This window comes from Colobus angolensis, unplaced genomic scaffold, assembly GCF_000951035.1.
Source record: "Colobus angolensis palliatus isolate OR3802 unplaced genomic scaffold, Cang.pa_1.0 Scaffold31, whole genome shotgun sequence".
Taxonomy (NCBI): domain Eukaryota; kingdom Metazoa; phylum Chordata; class Mammalia; order Primates; family Cercopithecidae; genus Colobus; species Colobus angolensis.
In genome coordinates, this window is record NW_012116377.1 from 12,029,314 (window position 1) to 12,047,020 (window position 17,707).

At 34.9% G+C, this 17,707-nt stretch overlaps 1 protein-coding gene across 1 annotated transcript in view; it reads right to left on the reverse strand.

The window, feature by feature from the left end:
* Positions 1-17,707, reverse strand: part of STXBP5L (syntaxin binding protein 5-like) — a 126,222-nt gene that overhangs the window by 9,262 nt on the left and 99,253 nt on the right. The window contains exons 5-7 of the mRNA XM_011950841.1: positions 8,986-9,346; positions 3,238-3,403; positions 582-693 (exon numbers count right to left, since the gene is read on the reverse strand). Of these exons, the coding sequence (XP_011806231.1) occupies positions 582-693; positions 3,238-3,403; positions 8,986-9,346 (639 nt within the window). The remainder of the gene's footprint in view (positions 1-581; positions 694-3,237; positions 3,404-8,985; positions 9,347-17,707) is intronic.

A 17,707-nucleotide genomic window follows, 5' to 3' on the forward strand; every position in this document is an offset into this window, starting at 1 on the left:
CTAGAACTTAAAGTATAATTTAAAAAAAAAATAAATACATAAATAAATAAATAAACAAATAAATAAATAAAAAATCTACCAGTGAGACTTTGATAAACAGTAATACTTTTTGATTTTGTTTATCAAAGTCTCACTGGTAGATTTTTTAAGTAATTTATTCTGTAGGATTGATAAATCTTGCATTCTGAATAAGGAATCTGTTTTCCAGCAGTGACTAAAGTCAGGCAGATTCAAAAATCTTTTTTCCAGACTTTTTTGAATACCTTCACATTGCCATGCAGGTATGATCTACTTGTAAATGAGATATTTATTAGCTTGCTCATTATTTGTATGAATTATATATATCATTTTTGTTACACAATTTCCTAATATGAAGTGACCACTTTTTTTCATGTTTGGTAAACGCAAATAATTTTTCTGGTACAGAAGGAAACAAATATTCAAACTTTAAGATAGAAGCAAAAAATATGTAGTCTAGAATTTGAGATCACATATTACATTAAGTTACACACACACATACACATACACAGAAACATGTCTTCTATTTTGCAATACATTTTTACGATCAGGAATTGACTCACAGAGCTCTTCTCTGTCAAATGTTTGTCCACTTCCACCAAACAGTCCCTTAAGAAAGCCTCTGTTTTGAGCTTCTGGTGTCTCTATGGGAGTAAACAAATCTCCTAGCATGTCCTGTATCAAATTGAAAGAAAAAAGCATTAAAAAATCAATTAATATACAAAAAGGTAACACTGTGATATATTAGGAGACATCATGAAAAAACAGTGTACTTTTCATATATTTTCATGGTGATTTTTGCTGTGCTCACAGTTCTCCCTCTGGCATTTCTTTTATTCCTCCCTTTCTATAGTAACAAACATTCTAAAATTTTCCTTTATCTGTCCTCTTCTCTTCTTCCCTCCACCAAAGTATGGGAAGCTAGTATATCTACCCTAGGATTAATTTCCACCTGTGCTCAATAATTACCACTAGACTTCTGATCCTTTTTCAGTCACTATAGCCTCTTTTTTATCCTGGTACCCTTCCCTGAACCAAGCATAGACTGCCCTATGAAATAGGAAAGCTTTGGTGGTATGTGGAAGGTTGGATCTATTTTTGTAGGAGTACAAAATTATAAAATGATTAAAGATAATTTAAATGAGTCAAAATAGGCAGCTACTGTATAGTGTGAAGTACAATTGTTTTCAATATTTGGTGAGCTTTACAATGACTAGAGAAATGCTTGTTAGAAACGCAGATATCTAGGCTGCATTCCACATATATGAAATCAGAATCTACATAGATGTACTCTCATTATCTATATTTTTACCAGACCTTGCAGGTCTGGTAAAGCAGACCAAAGTTTAAGAACCATCAGTGTGGAGAAAGGAACTTAGACTAAGTCAGGAGATCTGTGACCTAATATTGGTTTCCTACAAACTTCCAGTATGATTTTAACTTCATCATCTCCCCTTACCTCTCCTGAGACTTGTGCTCCTCCTCCTGAAGCCCTTCTCTTTGGAAATGGCACCATCATCTATTTAGTTCCCCAAGCCAGAAACCGAGAAATGAGTAATTCCTTTCTTGCCCTCACTCCTATATCTAATAACCCTAAATCCAGCTGATTACACTTTATAGCTATTGAATCTGCTAACTTTTCTCCATCCTCATGCTTCCTGAACACCAACTGCCATGCTATAACCAGAATATTTATTTTAATAAACAAATCTGCTAAAACTTTTTAATGACTTACCACTGCCCTTGGGTTAAATGCTATAATAGATTCCTTAGGGAGCTTACAAGGTGCTGCAAGATCTACCCGACTAATTCTCCAGCACAACACCTCCACTCTTTTCACTTCCCAATTCTGCACTTTCTTGGCAGTTTCCTTAGCCCTGAGGCTTTTGCATGCCACGACTTCTGTCTAAAGTATCTTACCTTTTTCATCCCCAACCATTCAGTCACCTGGATAACTCCTATTTACTCTTTGGAAGTCAGTTGTGCCCATAATCCTTCTCTAACTTCTTTTGATTAAGGGACACACAAAATAAATATATATCCAGTGAGTTAGAATTGGGCATTTGTCTCTGATTGTAGCAGTATGCATAGACTAGAAACAGGATAGCTGTAAAGGTTTATCTAACCTTGAGTAAGGACAGTCACAAAATTTTTAAAAAGCACGTTAAAGAGTCAACTAGTTAAACTGCCTCCCTTCTGCTCCATCAACCCAGGTGTCCTTCTTCTATGTCTCCCCAGTACTGGCACAGCCATATATAGTAGTTTCCACAGAGTAGTGTGATTGTCTGTTTACTTCTGTCTCTCCACACTGACAGGCAGGGACTTGTATCTTATTTATTAGCATGTTCCTAGAGTCTAGCCAAGTATTAGGCATATAGTAAAAACTCAATAAATATCTGTAGAATGACAGTGGTGATGATAGTAATATTTATTATTATTATTTATTTTAAAAAAAAACATACTATATTCCAGGCACGGAGCTCAGTCCTTTACATGAATTCTTACTAAATTCTGACAACAATGCTCCAAAGTAGAGTGTACAGATAGGTTAAGTAAAATGCCCAAAGTCACACAAATGGAGGAGCCAAAATACAACTTTAGTAGTTCAGAGCTTATGCTCTTAACCCCTATATTATAATAAATATGTTTTAGTTTTCTTATTTGTAAAATGAGGGGGTTTAACTAGTTAAATGTCCAAGATGCTTTTAAAATATGTTGTGACCATTCTTAAGCAGGGTTAGACATTTATATCTATTCTGTTTCTGGCTATGCTTACTGCTACAATCAAAGGCAAATGCTCAATTCTAACCCACAGGACATATGTTTGTTTTGTGTGTCCCTTAATCACAAGGTTTCTTCAAGAGTTCTTGAACTCCCTGAATGGTATGGAAAGTTTTTGTATGTACATACATATTTTCCACCCTGAGGGGAGAGTTTATAATCTTTCATAAGATTCTCCATGGGCAAAAACAATAAAATAAATAAATGATTAGCTATTAATGTGAATGATCTTTGCATTGTCTCCCTCTTATCATTTCTGTGCAATACCTAGAACTATACTAGAAGTTGGTAGGCTCAAAATGAAGAATATATGTTCAAAACATGTTACTGGAAAGGCATGTTTATTGTCTGACCTAATAATATTTTAGTTTTTAGACATCTTTCTCATTCTCTCAACCATGTCCAATGTCTTTTTCATAAATGTACCTCCTGACCTACCTGTAGATTATCACACATTTCTTGGCTGTATGTTAACCGCTGAATTTCTGTAGGAGAGACGAGGTATAATGCCTGTCCTTCATTGGTAAAACAAAATGTTCGTGCTATCCTCATGTCTGTCAGTGGCAAATAATTAACATCCAACATTGGGCGAAGACTAGGTAGGCTGAATGGAAAAAAGTAAATCCATATATCATATGCAGGTTATTAGAAGCAGATCTTTACATAAAAACAGCAATTTTTATTCTATTATTTTATGGTTGTTTCTTTTTTTATTATTATTTTTATATTTGTCTTGCTCTATCACCCAAGCTGGCTTGCAGTGGAGTTAGCTCACTGCAATCTCGCCTTCCAGGTTCAAGTGACTCTCACGCCTCAGCCTCCTGACTAGCTGGAACTACAGGCGTGCGCCACCACACCTGGCTAATTTTTGTATTTTTAGTAGAGACAGGGCTTTGCCCTGTTGGCCAGGCTGGTCTCAAACTCCTGACTTCAAGTGATCCACCTGCCTTGGCCTCTTAAAGTGCTGGGATTATAGGCATGAGCCACCATACCAGGCCTGGTTGTTTCTTCTTATCTTCAAGGCTCAGTGGTAATAAACTAGACTTTCTTTTTTTCTATTCCTTTTTTTTTTTTTTGGAGGGAGAAGCAACTTTATTTTCATCAGAAATAGTAATGTTTATAAATTTGTTTATTGTAGTTTGTAAACTATTATCAGAAATACTAATGTCAATAAACCACTTACTTTAAGAGGTAACCGGAAACTATGATGAGGGTGATAATAAAAGGAGATATCTTACAAAAATTAACCCGGATGTTATGCTTGCTCTAAGATTGAGTCACTTAGGGAAACAGATTCAGTATTATCCAATGGCTTAAACTTTCTTCCTTCCTTTTGTTCCCTTTTTGGTGGTGGCTGGATTACAAAGAGTAGTGTCTTCTGCCCTGAATGTAGCAGTAGTATGGTGGGTGCCTAGAGGTCAATTACTGGTTTAGAAGAGATTCAGGCTCTTAACTTCTACATGTGCTTCCCAGGAGGGGGAACACTTTCTTTCTCAGCTCTGTGTGGGGACCATGTTAGCCCAGAAAGTGTTCTCAGAACACTGGGTGCCCATTCTCAGGTTAGGAACAGAAAGACCCTGGTTTCCTGGTAGAAATTATGGATCCTACAGCTTTCTCTCCATCAAACTTTAAGTCACAGTAAGACAGGACTCTGGAGTCACAGGCACAGCCAGAAGGAGAGTTCTGCATCCTTATGCTGACTCCTGTTCCTGGACATGGGTCTTAAGATCCAATAATCTAGACTTTCACATAAAATCATATACATGAAAAAAAAAAATCACAGGCACAGTTTCACATAGATGCTTAGCAAATGTTCTTGATGGATTAAATGCAGTGGCCAGCAATTTCCAGGGCACTTTTTGTAGCACTTCACATGTTCCTACAATGACTTACAGCATTTGGTTATGTCGGAAACACCACAGCTAGAAAGTGTCTGACTGCATACTTGGTCGATTGTCTTTCTTTAAGGCAAAACTGACAGTGATGTGGTGTGGGTCCAGTTCACTGTGCCTGGAAATGAAGTGGCTTTGCTCCCCATTCCTTTACTCACTCTATACACAGGAAATGAAAATTACCCATAACTTAGGGCAACTGCACTGGAGGCATGACTAATAAGTAAATATGGCCAAGACTGTAAGGGAATGAGAATAAGTTATAAATAATAGATCAGAATTTGCACATCCAAATGAATACCACACATCTGAATTGTCTTACCCCATGGCTATATGCTTATCCTAATGTAGCTGATAATTTTGCTAAAATATTCATCAGAATGTCCTTTTGGATACTGTTTTTCGAGCCAGTTTTACAAATCACTGATGAAAACCAATCTCACTGCCTTTTAATCTGAACTTTAATGCCACAAGGGAAAAGGTAAACTTGTAATTAAATAAATTTTGAAACCGTTGTACTGATTCTAAGTGTGCACAATGATTTTAAATTATCCCAGATCGTAAAACCAGCACCTTGAAAAAAATACTGATTTCCTTTATCAAAGTGGTTTGTAACTCTACTTTGAGACCTGGAAATTTACTATGTAAAATGGGACCTGAAATCTGTGCTATTGGAATAAGCACTGTGCTTTCCAATATGGTAGCCAGTAACCACATGTAGCTCTTGAGCAGTTGATACATGGCTTGTCTGAATTGAGATGTGCTGTAAATGTAAATGACACACTGGATTCAAAAGCTTCATTGATGAACGAATTACCTAGTATCTTAAGAATATATTAAAATATGATCTGTTATAGCACTTCTAGTAACTAAGCTCTTTAAGATATGAGTCCAAACCAATCCCAGTTAAACAGATTTCCATGATAGATTCAGTCAAATTAAAGGGTGGAGTTAAGGAAGAGGTTCCAATCGACTTTTCTGATGTGCTACATTGTCTATATTGTATAATAATAAGTAAGCCAAGAAAAGAAAATTAAAGCGGTGTAGTCACTTCAGGTAGGAAAAGAGAAAGAGCAAGTCAGTTGCTAACTTCTAGGAAACAATTGCTCTTATAACAGAAGAAAAAAGACTTTCTTCTATGCAGGATACTTTAATAAAGAAATAGCGTCAGGTAACAAGGTGGGTCTCACAAAAAGTGTCCCTTACAGCCAAGTTTGAGAATTCATACAAAAATAAGCTGCTTCTTTTTCTCCTCTCTACTCTCAAACTTGCTTTTCTGGGTCTGGGTACTTAGGATCTAAGTAACCATTGGCTAGCTACCTGATATCTGTCAGAAAACTAGAAGACTGGGCTCAGGAGAGTTACCTTCTGATAGGGTCTGAAAAGATCCTGGGAATATACTCGGTATGGGACAATGAATGAGTCCAGGTGCATGCTAATTTGTAGGATTCATTTCTTTAAACCATACAGCAGAGTACACACCACTGTTTCCTAGCTACACTTTATGTATATGTATTATTAAAATCATATCAAAATTATTTCCTTTTCAGTGAGTTTTGAGGATCCTCAGGAACACATGAAGAATTTCTACTATGACACAATATCAAAGTAACCATTATCATGTCAAGCATCTTTTATAAAGGACAGAGGAAGACAGATACCATTTATCAATGACTTAATGTATGTGTGTGAGAGATACACCCACTTATACACATACACAAATATACCTTTTTTTCCCCCAAAATCTGAGGCATGTCTGGGAGTTAAATCATTTTCAAACAAGATTGAAATGACCTTATCAGAAATTTCTAAAAACAATTTGAGAAAGGGGGAACTAGATTTAAAAGAATCAGAAATATATGAGAGAATGAACAGACCATAAAATGATTATTTCTATTCAAAATTTTCTCCTTCACTACTTTCCCTTGGCTTACAAATCTCATATTTTCCGTATTTAAAAAAAAAAAATTCTCAAAAGCTAGTTTCATTCTTAAATGACTTTCCTGACTCATCTCTCTTTTAACCACAAAATTTCCTGAAAGAATAATCAATACTAGAGAAAAAGGGCCCATAAATACTTATGATAGTAAATATTTTAGGCTCTCTAGGCCATATAGTCTCTGTTGCAACTACTCAACTCTGCCCTGTAGTGCAAAAGCAGCCATAGTCAATATACAGAAACATGGGTGTGGCTGTGTTCCAAAACCTTTATTTATGGGCATTGACATTTAAAATTAGTATAATTTTCACATATCATGAAATATTCTTCTTTGAGTTTTTTCAACCATTAAGTATGTAAAAACCATTCTTAATGCTTGCAGGCTGTACAAAATCAGGGGAATGGAGGTAGATTTTGTTTTGGATATTAATTTGCCAAACCCTGATCTACACCACTGCCTCTATTCTTGTCTCCTTGAAAATTAGGTTTTGTTTCCACCATGCTGCTAAGATTTGCTTTCTCAAAGGTCATTAATATCCCACCAGTTGTGAGATCTACTGTTTTTTTCTTGTACCCAAATTCTTTGACCTCTCTGCTATATTTTACTACCTCTTGACCACCTCTTTTGTTTTAATATTCTTCTCTTTTTATTTAATGAAGTTATACAATTCTGGTCCATTTCCTATCTTTCTAATGACTTCTTCTCAATCTCCTTTGCTGCATCTTCTTCTTTCTTTCACTACGTAAACATAGAATACCCCCAAGTTTCTATCCTCAGCTCAATCAATTTCTTGTTTCTTTTTATGCTATCTTTTTTTATTATCTCATTTGCTGACATAACTTTTACTGATGCATTTATATAGATGACTTCCAAAGCTGGATCTTCCACATATATTTTTCTAAGAGTGCAAATCTTAAATTTATTGCCAAACCTCTGTTGGATGGCTTATAATACCTCACATTTCAAATATTTATTCTCAATTTATTATTAAATTTCTCTTTATCAGCTTTTTCAAATCCTTCTGACTTTCCTATATGCTAATAACATAACCGTTATCTAAGTTCAAAAAATTTTTTAACCTTTAAACTCTCTTCTAATCTCGAGATTTAATAACCTCCATTACTGTTCACAACAAATCAGCTTTGCATTCAGTCAGTTTCCCTTACACTTGTTTCCTCCTTGCCTTCAATATAGAGACCACTTCAGTTCAAAAGGCTATCTCAACTTCTCCCTGTGTATGTCCTAACACATGGCTAGAGAAGGTTAATTACCTGCTTAAAACCCCATTTCCTATTAATTGATTAATCTCAAACTCAGCCTGACATTCAAAGTCCTCAACAATTTGCTTCAAACTATCTCTCCATGTTACTGTCCTCCCAACAACTCTTTTTTTATAATACATGTTCAACTATGCTGTGACTTTGAACTCTGGGAACTTAGTTTGTAGCTAGAAAATTCAATCCTATATTTCCTCTGTTGGAATTTACGTTTTCTTTTTGTTATAATGTCTGTGTATCTATCTTATCTTATCTCCCCAGACAGTGAATTTCTTAAGGGTTAGGACCATGTTCTACTAATTTTTATATCCTTCACAGGCCTAGCACAATGCTCGTCTCAATGATTTTTGGAAATAAGTGAGATAATAAAAAGAATGACAATGACTTCTATATAGTATATGTTTATGAGCTTATTTTATGATAATTATTTTTGTGTCTCATAAATTTTCATTTCACTACAGTAGAATGAAATCTCTTGGCCAATATTTTATTATAAAAGTGTCTGATAACTTTTAGTTGTCAGACTGGCCTCACTTTTCCTAGACTTGCAACCTCAGGCAAATTGTGTAACTTTAATTTATTAACACATGTAAAATGGAGGATGCAAATAATACTTTATTTTCCTATGTCCTAGAGAAGTTCTAAGGATCAAATGAAATTCTGTATGTAAATTTCTTGGGTGAAGTATGAAACACAGGAAAAGTAAAAGTTAATTTCTTTTCCACTTAGCTTATTCATCTTTTATTTCCAGTGCTTGGCCTATAGCATCTGGGAGATATGCTCAATAAACATTTGTTGAATGATTGAAAAATCATTCTTTTCTTAGATTCCTTGATAGCAATTAAAAATATATTTCACTCACAATGCCAAGCATTTTTAGCAAAAAAGAAAAACCAAAACAAAACAGAAAAACCCCAAACTCTCATCAAATTGTTGAACAATAAAACATCCAGAAATATAATGAAACAATGATCTCAGGTTGCTTCTTCATAACATCTTGCACATAACACATATATTTTTTAGAAGTGTACCTTGCTGGTGTTGTGATTACCAGATAATTTATAAGAAGGCAAGTACCTCATTATCATGATATGTCCATTAGCACAAAAGCATGCCAAGCAGGCACTATTACACATGACCACCACATTTGCTTGCAGTATAAAAGATGTCTCCGTGATGTTATGAACATAAAGGCAAGTCTGAGAAGGCAGTGAGAAGACTTTGGCTTGTTTTTCTGAGCAGATTATTGTATACTGATGATCTCCTATTTCTTGGGATGCAGAAGATGAGTTCATTACCACTTTCCTTCTCCAATATTTTTCATTTTCATCTATGTTGTTTGGATCCCTCCAAACTTCATATGGCGGTTGCATTAATCCACCCATTCGGTCCATACAGGAGAATGTTAGCACAGCTCCTTTCAGTGAGAGGAATGTACCTATAAAAATAATTGGACATCACTGACATGTCAAATTCATTCTAGAGCGTTTATGGGGAATTAAAGTTTTACAGTGTGATAATTTATACCTATAGAGTCATACTATTGCCCTAATGTATATGAATTTGCAGATTTGTGAGTTCATCTGTTATAATAAGTTGGATTCATAGAATGTTAGATCTAAAAGGAGTTTAAGACATCAACTGGTCAAACCCTCTCATTATATTAAAAAAGAAAAAAAAAACAGACCCAGAAAGATTATGAAAGTTGGGCCAGGTCACATAGCAAGTTAGGTCAGAGCCTAGTTTAGAACTCAGATTTTTCTGATTCCTACCCCAGGATTCTTTCATTGTATTATATAATCCCCCTTAAAGTCTTTTTATAAACAAGAAAATTTAAAAAATGTACATATTTTATTTATTGAAATAACTTCAACTGAAAAAATAATCACACCATCTTATACCATTTTCTTATTTCATAAACCAGTTTGCTAGAAAATGCTTGATTTTTCTTCAAAATCAAACACTTAAGAAGAAATTTCAATATCTAGAATTCATGGTGGCAATTTTAATTGTATGAAAAAGACAAAACAATTACTTTCAGCTCTTAGGCAGGCTTTTGCATCTTTACACAGAAAGGAGTTTTACTCACCTGGATTCTCCAAGGTTGACAATGTATGCCAGATTATTGCCTATAGGTGATATTCATCAGTCTTGGAGGACAACATACTATAAGCTTAGGAGGTAGTTTGGGCTCTAATGACCTTTGGATATTTCCAGAGTCTTCCCTAAGCAGTACCCTATTAGCCCTTTCTTTCCTTTGTCTTTTTACATCATGCAGAGAGAGTAAGTATGTCAGCTTAGACTAATATGTCTCAAGGGTGTATATGTGACAGAGACTTGAAAAGGGAAGGGTAACAGATAAAAATATATTCATTTAGAAAGCACTTTCAAAGTCCTTAAAATTTATAAAATTGAAAAGAGTATATTGGGATGATCTAGTATCTTAGTTGTGTTTTTAAATACACTTTAAGAAATCTATAAATGTACATACGGGCAACTGCAGAGGCTAGGGGAGTAGAGGTTTAGGTGCTGCAGTTTAAGGGTTAAGGGATAAAAGAACATCTCTCCCAGTCTCCCATGAAGGAAAAATGCCAAAAGCTATGAAGAATTATTTAATTAAAATTAACCTAGGATTGATCCTGCTATTCAGTAAAACCACATTTTCATAACTACCTGCCATAGAAAGACTTTTCGAAGTATATCTCTGCATCCTTGATTTAGAGATGGCTGACAGTATGTTAAAAAGACAAGAAATCCACATTTCGAAAGCCATTTTACTTATACTCATTGCATACAATCTGTCAGCATCAAAATGAATTTCTCAATAAGCTGCCTTTGCCAAAACAGCTGCTTTGTTTCTTAATTTTTAGTCATAAATGCTTTGATTATATTCTGTTCATTAGGTTTATACAGGGTTTAAGTTTTCCAAACAAGGTATTATTAATCTTTCAAGATTCTTCCTTTAATCTTTTCTAACTGGAAAAAACTCAAGTAAATCTAAATTATAAGCAGCTACTACTTCAGAAATACACTTACAATGTATGCTTAAACTTACAGGCTTCAATAATAAGATCTTAATTAAATCTACCATAAGTAACTGACCACACAATTAATTAATTAGGACTTTCCTCTTAAAGAAGATCTCACTGGCTAGGAATGTACTTTACTCCAGCTTTCCCAAATAACCAGCCTTGCCCACTACAACCTTCATTCAATCAATACATATAGTATCAAGGACATTCTATGTGCTCTAGGCTCTATTTTAGTTAAAGGCAATATAGTAGTGAATAAAACAGATAAAAGTCTCTGCCTTCATAAATCTTACTTTCTGTGGTAGAGATAGATAGTATGTCTGATAAATAAGTAATCATATGGGATATTACATAGTAATAAGTACTAAGGAAAAAAGCAGAAAAGAATATAGGAATTCTTGAAAAAAGGTAGATAAATTTTAAATAGTGTTATAGACTGAATGTTTGCATCCCCTGCCAACCTCTTATAAGAAAAATCACATGTTAAAGCCCCACCCCCCACTATGGATCTATTTGAAGATGGAGCCTTTAAGGAAATAATTAAGATTAAATGAGATCATAAGGGTATGGCTCTAATTTGATAGAATTAGTGTCCTTTTAAAAAGTGATACCAGAGTACATGCTCTCTCTCTCTCTCCCCCTCCCTATGTGTACACAAAGGAAAGGCCATGTGAGCACACAACAAGAAGACAGCCATCTGCAACTCAAAGGAAGAGACCTCACTAGACATCTACCCTGCTGGCACCTTGAACTTAGAGTTTCAGTCTCCAAAACTGTGAGAAAATAAATTGCTGTTGTTTAAGCCACTGAGTCTGTGATAGTTCATTATGGCAACCTGAACAAACTAATAAAGAAGGGAAGTCTTCATCATCCTGTGGGAATTAGGGTTCAGGAAACCAGCACGAAATACTGATATTCTATGACTGTTGTGAATAATTAATTATCTTTTTTCTCTGAGCCAGGAGTTTCATGTCTTCTATCAGCATTGAAACTGGCAACCTAACTTTATTAGCTTACAAGTAGAATAAAATCTCAGATTCTTTATAGATCTTGACTTTCTAGAATGCCAAGAAGATTCATAGGAGGTAACATCAGAGAGATAAAGTAGAGCCAGATCATGTTGGTTCTTTTAGGATATGGTAAAGACCTAGACTTTTACTTAGCATGAGATGGAAGGATTTTGAGAATGGAAGTGATGTAATCTAACTTTCATGTAACAGAATCACCCTACCTCCTGGACATATCCTAAAGGGAACCAAGGCTGGAAGCAGGGAGAGCAGTGAAGAGGTTGGTGTAATGGTCTGGGTAAAAAAATGGATAGAGGCTTGGTTGAACTGTGTAGTAATAGAGATGGTGAGCAATGTCAGAATCTGAGTATATTGTAAAGGTTGTGCCAGCAGGATTTGTTAACAAATTGGATTTAGGGTATGAAAGAAATATGGGGGTCAAGGATGATTCTAATGTTTTTGACCTGAGAAACTGGAAGAATGGAATTGTCATTAATAGATGCAGAAAAGTGTGGGAGGAATGAGAGGAATACCAAGAGCTCAGGTTTGAACATGTTAAGTTTGAGATACTTACTAAACATCCAAATGGATATCAAATAACTGCACATATGTTAGGAATTTGGGGAGAGGTCCAGACTATAAATATAAATGTATGATCCATCAGATTATAAATGACATTTAAGGGCATGAAGCTGGCTGAACTCATCTAGTGCTTCAATATAAAGAGAAAAGTTTCAAAGAATCAGTCTTGGGGCATTCTGGTTTAAGTCCACTGAAATGGAAGAGGAACAAGCAAAGGAGATTGAGAAGGAAGAGCCAAAAGGTAGGAAGAAAATCAGGTGAAAATAGCACTCTAGAATTTGAAGTGTTTTAAGGTAGGAATGGTAGCCTGTGTAATACGTTGCTGATATGTCAAATAAGATGTTGCCTGAGAAATGACCAAGAATTCCTATCTCCTTTTCTGCTCTATTTTTTTCCTAGTACTTATTAGTATCTACTATTCCATATAATTACTTATTTATCACATATATTATCTGTCTCTGCCATAGAAAGTAAGTTTTATGAAGGCAAGGACTTTTGTCTGTTTTATTCACTACTATATTGCCCATGACTAAAACCACCTAGAATCTATTGTTTCTCTTTTTTAATGGAAGATATAACAATATATTTATACAACAATTCAGTAGAAAGAAAAACATTTATTATAAAGGAAACAAAGGAAAAGTTGCTGGATTGACTTTCTTAAGTAGGTGAAAACAGGTAGAGTCTAGCATGTAAGTAGAGTCTAGTGTATAAGCAGAGTCTAGAGTATAAGTGGAGTATAGTGAATAACTACCACCCAGTTCAAGCAAGCTTCTATCCATTTTTCATCCAGACTATTATATTAACCTCTTCACTGCTCTCCCTGCTTCCAACCTTGATTCCCTTTAGGATATGCCAGGAGATAGAATGATTCTGTTAAATGAATCACTTAGTTAGAAGCTTAGTTTAGTAATTTTAACAAGAGAGAATATGCAGGCCATGGAGATACAAGCAGATAAGGTTGGTAGATGTGATTATAGCTGTTGAAGTTTTTATCTGATTGTTTCAATTTTCTCAATAAAAGAGGACACTTGGTGATTGCTGAGATTGAAGATAGAAAAGTAAGTTTTGGAGATTTGAAGGGACTAGAGAAAATACGTAATTGTTAGCCAGGCATGATGGCATGCCTGTAGTCCCAGCTACTCAGATGGCTGAGACGGGAGGATCGCTTGAGCCTCGTAGTTCAGGGCGACAGTGAGCTGTGATTGCACCACTGCACTCCAGCCTGGGTGACAGAGTGAGACCACATCTATACCAAAACAAAACAAAACACACACATACACACACACACACATGCAAACAACCAAAAGGATAAACAAGAAAATATGCAATTGTTGTCCAGGAGTGCAGGGGCAAGGACTAGGAAAATATAGTATGATTACCTAGCAGCATAAGAGCCCACTTGAAGTTAGTGATGATTTATGATAAAATGAGACAATTTAGTGTGGTTATGTATTTTTCTCTAGCCATACTCAGCTACATGGGCCTAGAAATAGGATAGGTAGAGTTGAATTTAACCAGGTTTGAGATCAAGCTGAATAAGCATGACAAAGCAAACAAAGCATAAAGGAGGCAAGAGAGTTGAAAATGCATGAAAGAAAGGCATTATAGAGCTTGGCTGTGAAATTTAAGTTAGAAAGTGGGAACATGAAGGGGGTGAATGACTATGAAAATGGAAGGATCAATAGATTAAGGTTCCAGTGAGGCTGAATAATTACATTAAAGTTGGAGTCTTAAGGAGTCTCAGATATTTTCTTTCCTTTTCCCTTATACACATTGTTTAAACTTTAATTGTCTCTCAAATTCCATGGAACTTCTCAATTCCTATCTAGAAATGTCCGGTCTTTGAGGACAGAAACTTTGTATGACTTCGTCATTACTTTATCTTCAGTGCTTATTATAGTATCTGGACATGTCATGTGCTCAATAAACATTTATTAACTGACTACTCCAGTTCACTCTTAGTTAGGATTTTAAAACTCCTATTTTATATTATATACTCAGGATCAGCTACACAATTTGTAGGCCTAGCGCAAAATGAAAATGCACTAGGCCCACAAATTATGGGGGCTTTTTTGTTCAAAAATTGGGAGAAAAGGTACCATTGAAGGTAGTAAATTATAAAGCTTTTTTCTTTCTTCTGTAGTCTATCTCTTTAGTGTTTTTATATTTGCTATTTATTTTCTATGTAAAGGAAAGTTCTGAACCTAATAATTACGTATTTTTGTTTTTGTTTTGCTTTGCTTTGGCCTCCCAAGAAATAAGAACAAACTGCAAAGTAAATAATTCTGATACCTTTTTCTTTAGACTTTTCCTGACCATACATATGGAGAAAATGCAAGAATATTTTATTAATGACTAAAGCTTTAGCAGAAACAATTTAATGTATATATCATACTCATTTGTAAGGCTGCTTTTGGAAAAATCAGTCTTAATTAAAAGTCATAATTTTTCATTTCCTATTTGTTTGAAGAAATTTTCATTTTGAATTTATATTTCCACAGTCCAAGATTATTTCTTCTGTTTCAGACTTTTCTTATATGAAATAGAAGAGTTTGGTTTTGTTTTGGGTTTGGCTTAGCCTGAAAAAAGATGTAAAATGGCAAATACCTCAAAACTACAGCCCAAGTAAGGATGTGTATAATTGACCATCTTTCAATGTTTGCCAGTCACACATCTAAAGGGTTACTTACTATTTCTGTTCTATTAAGAAAAGAACTCTATATCTAGTTCATTGAATGTTCACAAAGAATGATAATAGATTTTTTTCATCTGTCTATATAAGAAGGGGCCCTATTCTGGCAAAAGTCTGAATTCATGCCAATAACAAATGACAAAAGGGTAAGTGAAGTTTTGTTTTTGATAGTGCCTGAAGGGAATTTCATTTTTCTTCAGTGAATTTTAAAAATCTAAAAATCCTTTAAAACCCTCAACAGCCTGTAATCCTATAGCACTTTGGGAGACCGAGGCGGGTGGATCACAAGGTCAGGAGATCGAGACCATCCTGCTAACATGGTGAAACCCCGTCTCTACTAAAAAATACAAAAACTGGCCAGGTGTGGTGGCTCACACCTGTGATCCCAGCACTTTGGGAGGCCAAGGCGGGCAGATCACGAGGTCAGGAGATTGAGACCATCCTGGCTAGCACAGTGAAACACTGTCCCTACTAAAAATACAAAAAAATTAGCTGGGCGTGGTGGCGGGCACCTGTAGTCCCAGCTACTTGGGAGGCTGAGGCAGGAGAATGACCTGAACCCAGGAGGCGGAGCTTCCAATGAGCTGAAATTGCGCCACTGCACTCCAGCTTGGGTGATACAGCGAGACTCCGTCTCAACAACAAAAAAAAAAAAAAAAAAAAAAAAAAAAAAAAAACACCCTCAACAAACTAGACATAGAATATGCTTCAAAATAATAAAAGTCATATATGACAAACCCATAGTCAACATCATACTAACCAGGGAAATGTTGAAAGCATTCCCCCTAAAAACTGGAACAAGGCAAGGATATATACTTTAACCACTCCTATGCAACATGGTACTGGAAGTCCTAACCAGAGCAATCAGGCAAAAGAAAAAAATAAAAAGGCATTCAAATTGGAAAAAAGGAAGTCAAATTATTGCTGTTCACTGATTATATGATCTTATAACTAGAAAACCCTAAAGACTCCTTCAAAAGACTCCTAGATTTGGTAAATGACCTCAGCAAAGTTTCAGTATATAAAAATCAATGTATAAAAATCAGTACCACTTTTATACACTAATAATGATCAAGCTAAGAACCAAAAGAAGAACTCAGTCCCATTTATAATAGCTATTAAAAAATACCTAGGAATACATTAATGAAGGAGGTGAAAGATCTCTACATGGAAAATTTAAAAAACACTAATGAAAGAAATCATAGATGACACAAATAAATGAAAAAACATCCCATACTCATAGATTGGAAGAATCAATATCATTAAAATGACCATACTGCCCAAAACAATCTACAGATTCAACACCATTCCTATCAATTTACCAACAGCATTCTTCACAGAATTAGAAAAAATATTACTAAAATTCATATCTACAGATTCAACACCATTCCTATCAATTTACCAACAGCATTCTTCACAGAATTAGAAAAAATATTACTAAAATTCATATGGAACAAAAACAGTCTGAATAGCCAAAGAAATCCTAAGCAAAAAGAATGAAGCTGGTGGTATCACATTGCCTGACTTCAAATTATACTACAAGACTATAATAACCAAAACAGCAGAGTACTTGTATAAACATAGATAGATAAATGGAGGAGAATAGAAGACCCAGAAACAGAACTATATACCTATAACTAACTGATCTTTGAGAAAGTCAACAAAAGCACCCACTGGGAAAAGAGCATCTTATTTAATAAATGGTTCTGCAAAAATTGTGAAGCCATATGCAGAAGAATAAAACTGGACCCATATCTCTCAACATATACAAAAAGTAACTCAAGGTGAATTACAGACTTAAATGTAAGACCTGAAACTATCAAAATGTTAGAAGGAAACCTAGCAAAAACTCTTGTGTGGACACTGGCTTAGGGAAAGAATTCATGACTGAGACCTCAAAAGCAAATGCAGCAAAACTGAAAATAGACAAATAGGACTTAATTAAACTGAAAAGCTTATGTACAGAAAAAGAAAGAAACAACAGAGTGAATAAGCAACTTGAGGAATGGGAAAAATATTTGCCAACAATGCATCTGACAAAGGGCTAATACCAAGAATCTACAAGGAACTCAAGCAATTCAAAAAGGAAAACACAAATAACCCCATTAAAAAGTGAGCAAAATACATGAACAGGCATTTTTCAAAGAACACATACAAATGGCCAAGAAATGAAAAAAAATGCTCAACATCATTAATCATCAGAGAAATGAAAAAATCATAATAAGATACCATCTTACACCAGTCAGAATGGCTATTAATAAAAAATAAAAAAATAGATATTGGCAAAGATGCAGAGAAAAGGGAACACTTATACAGTATTGCTGGGAATTAAATTAGTAAAACTTCTATGGAAAGCAATATGGAGATGTCTCAAAGAACTAACAATAGAATTACCTTTTGATCAAGTGATTCCACTACCTGGTATTTACACAAAAGAAAAGAAATAATCGTATCAAAAAGACACAAGCACGTGTATGTTTATT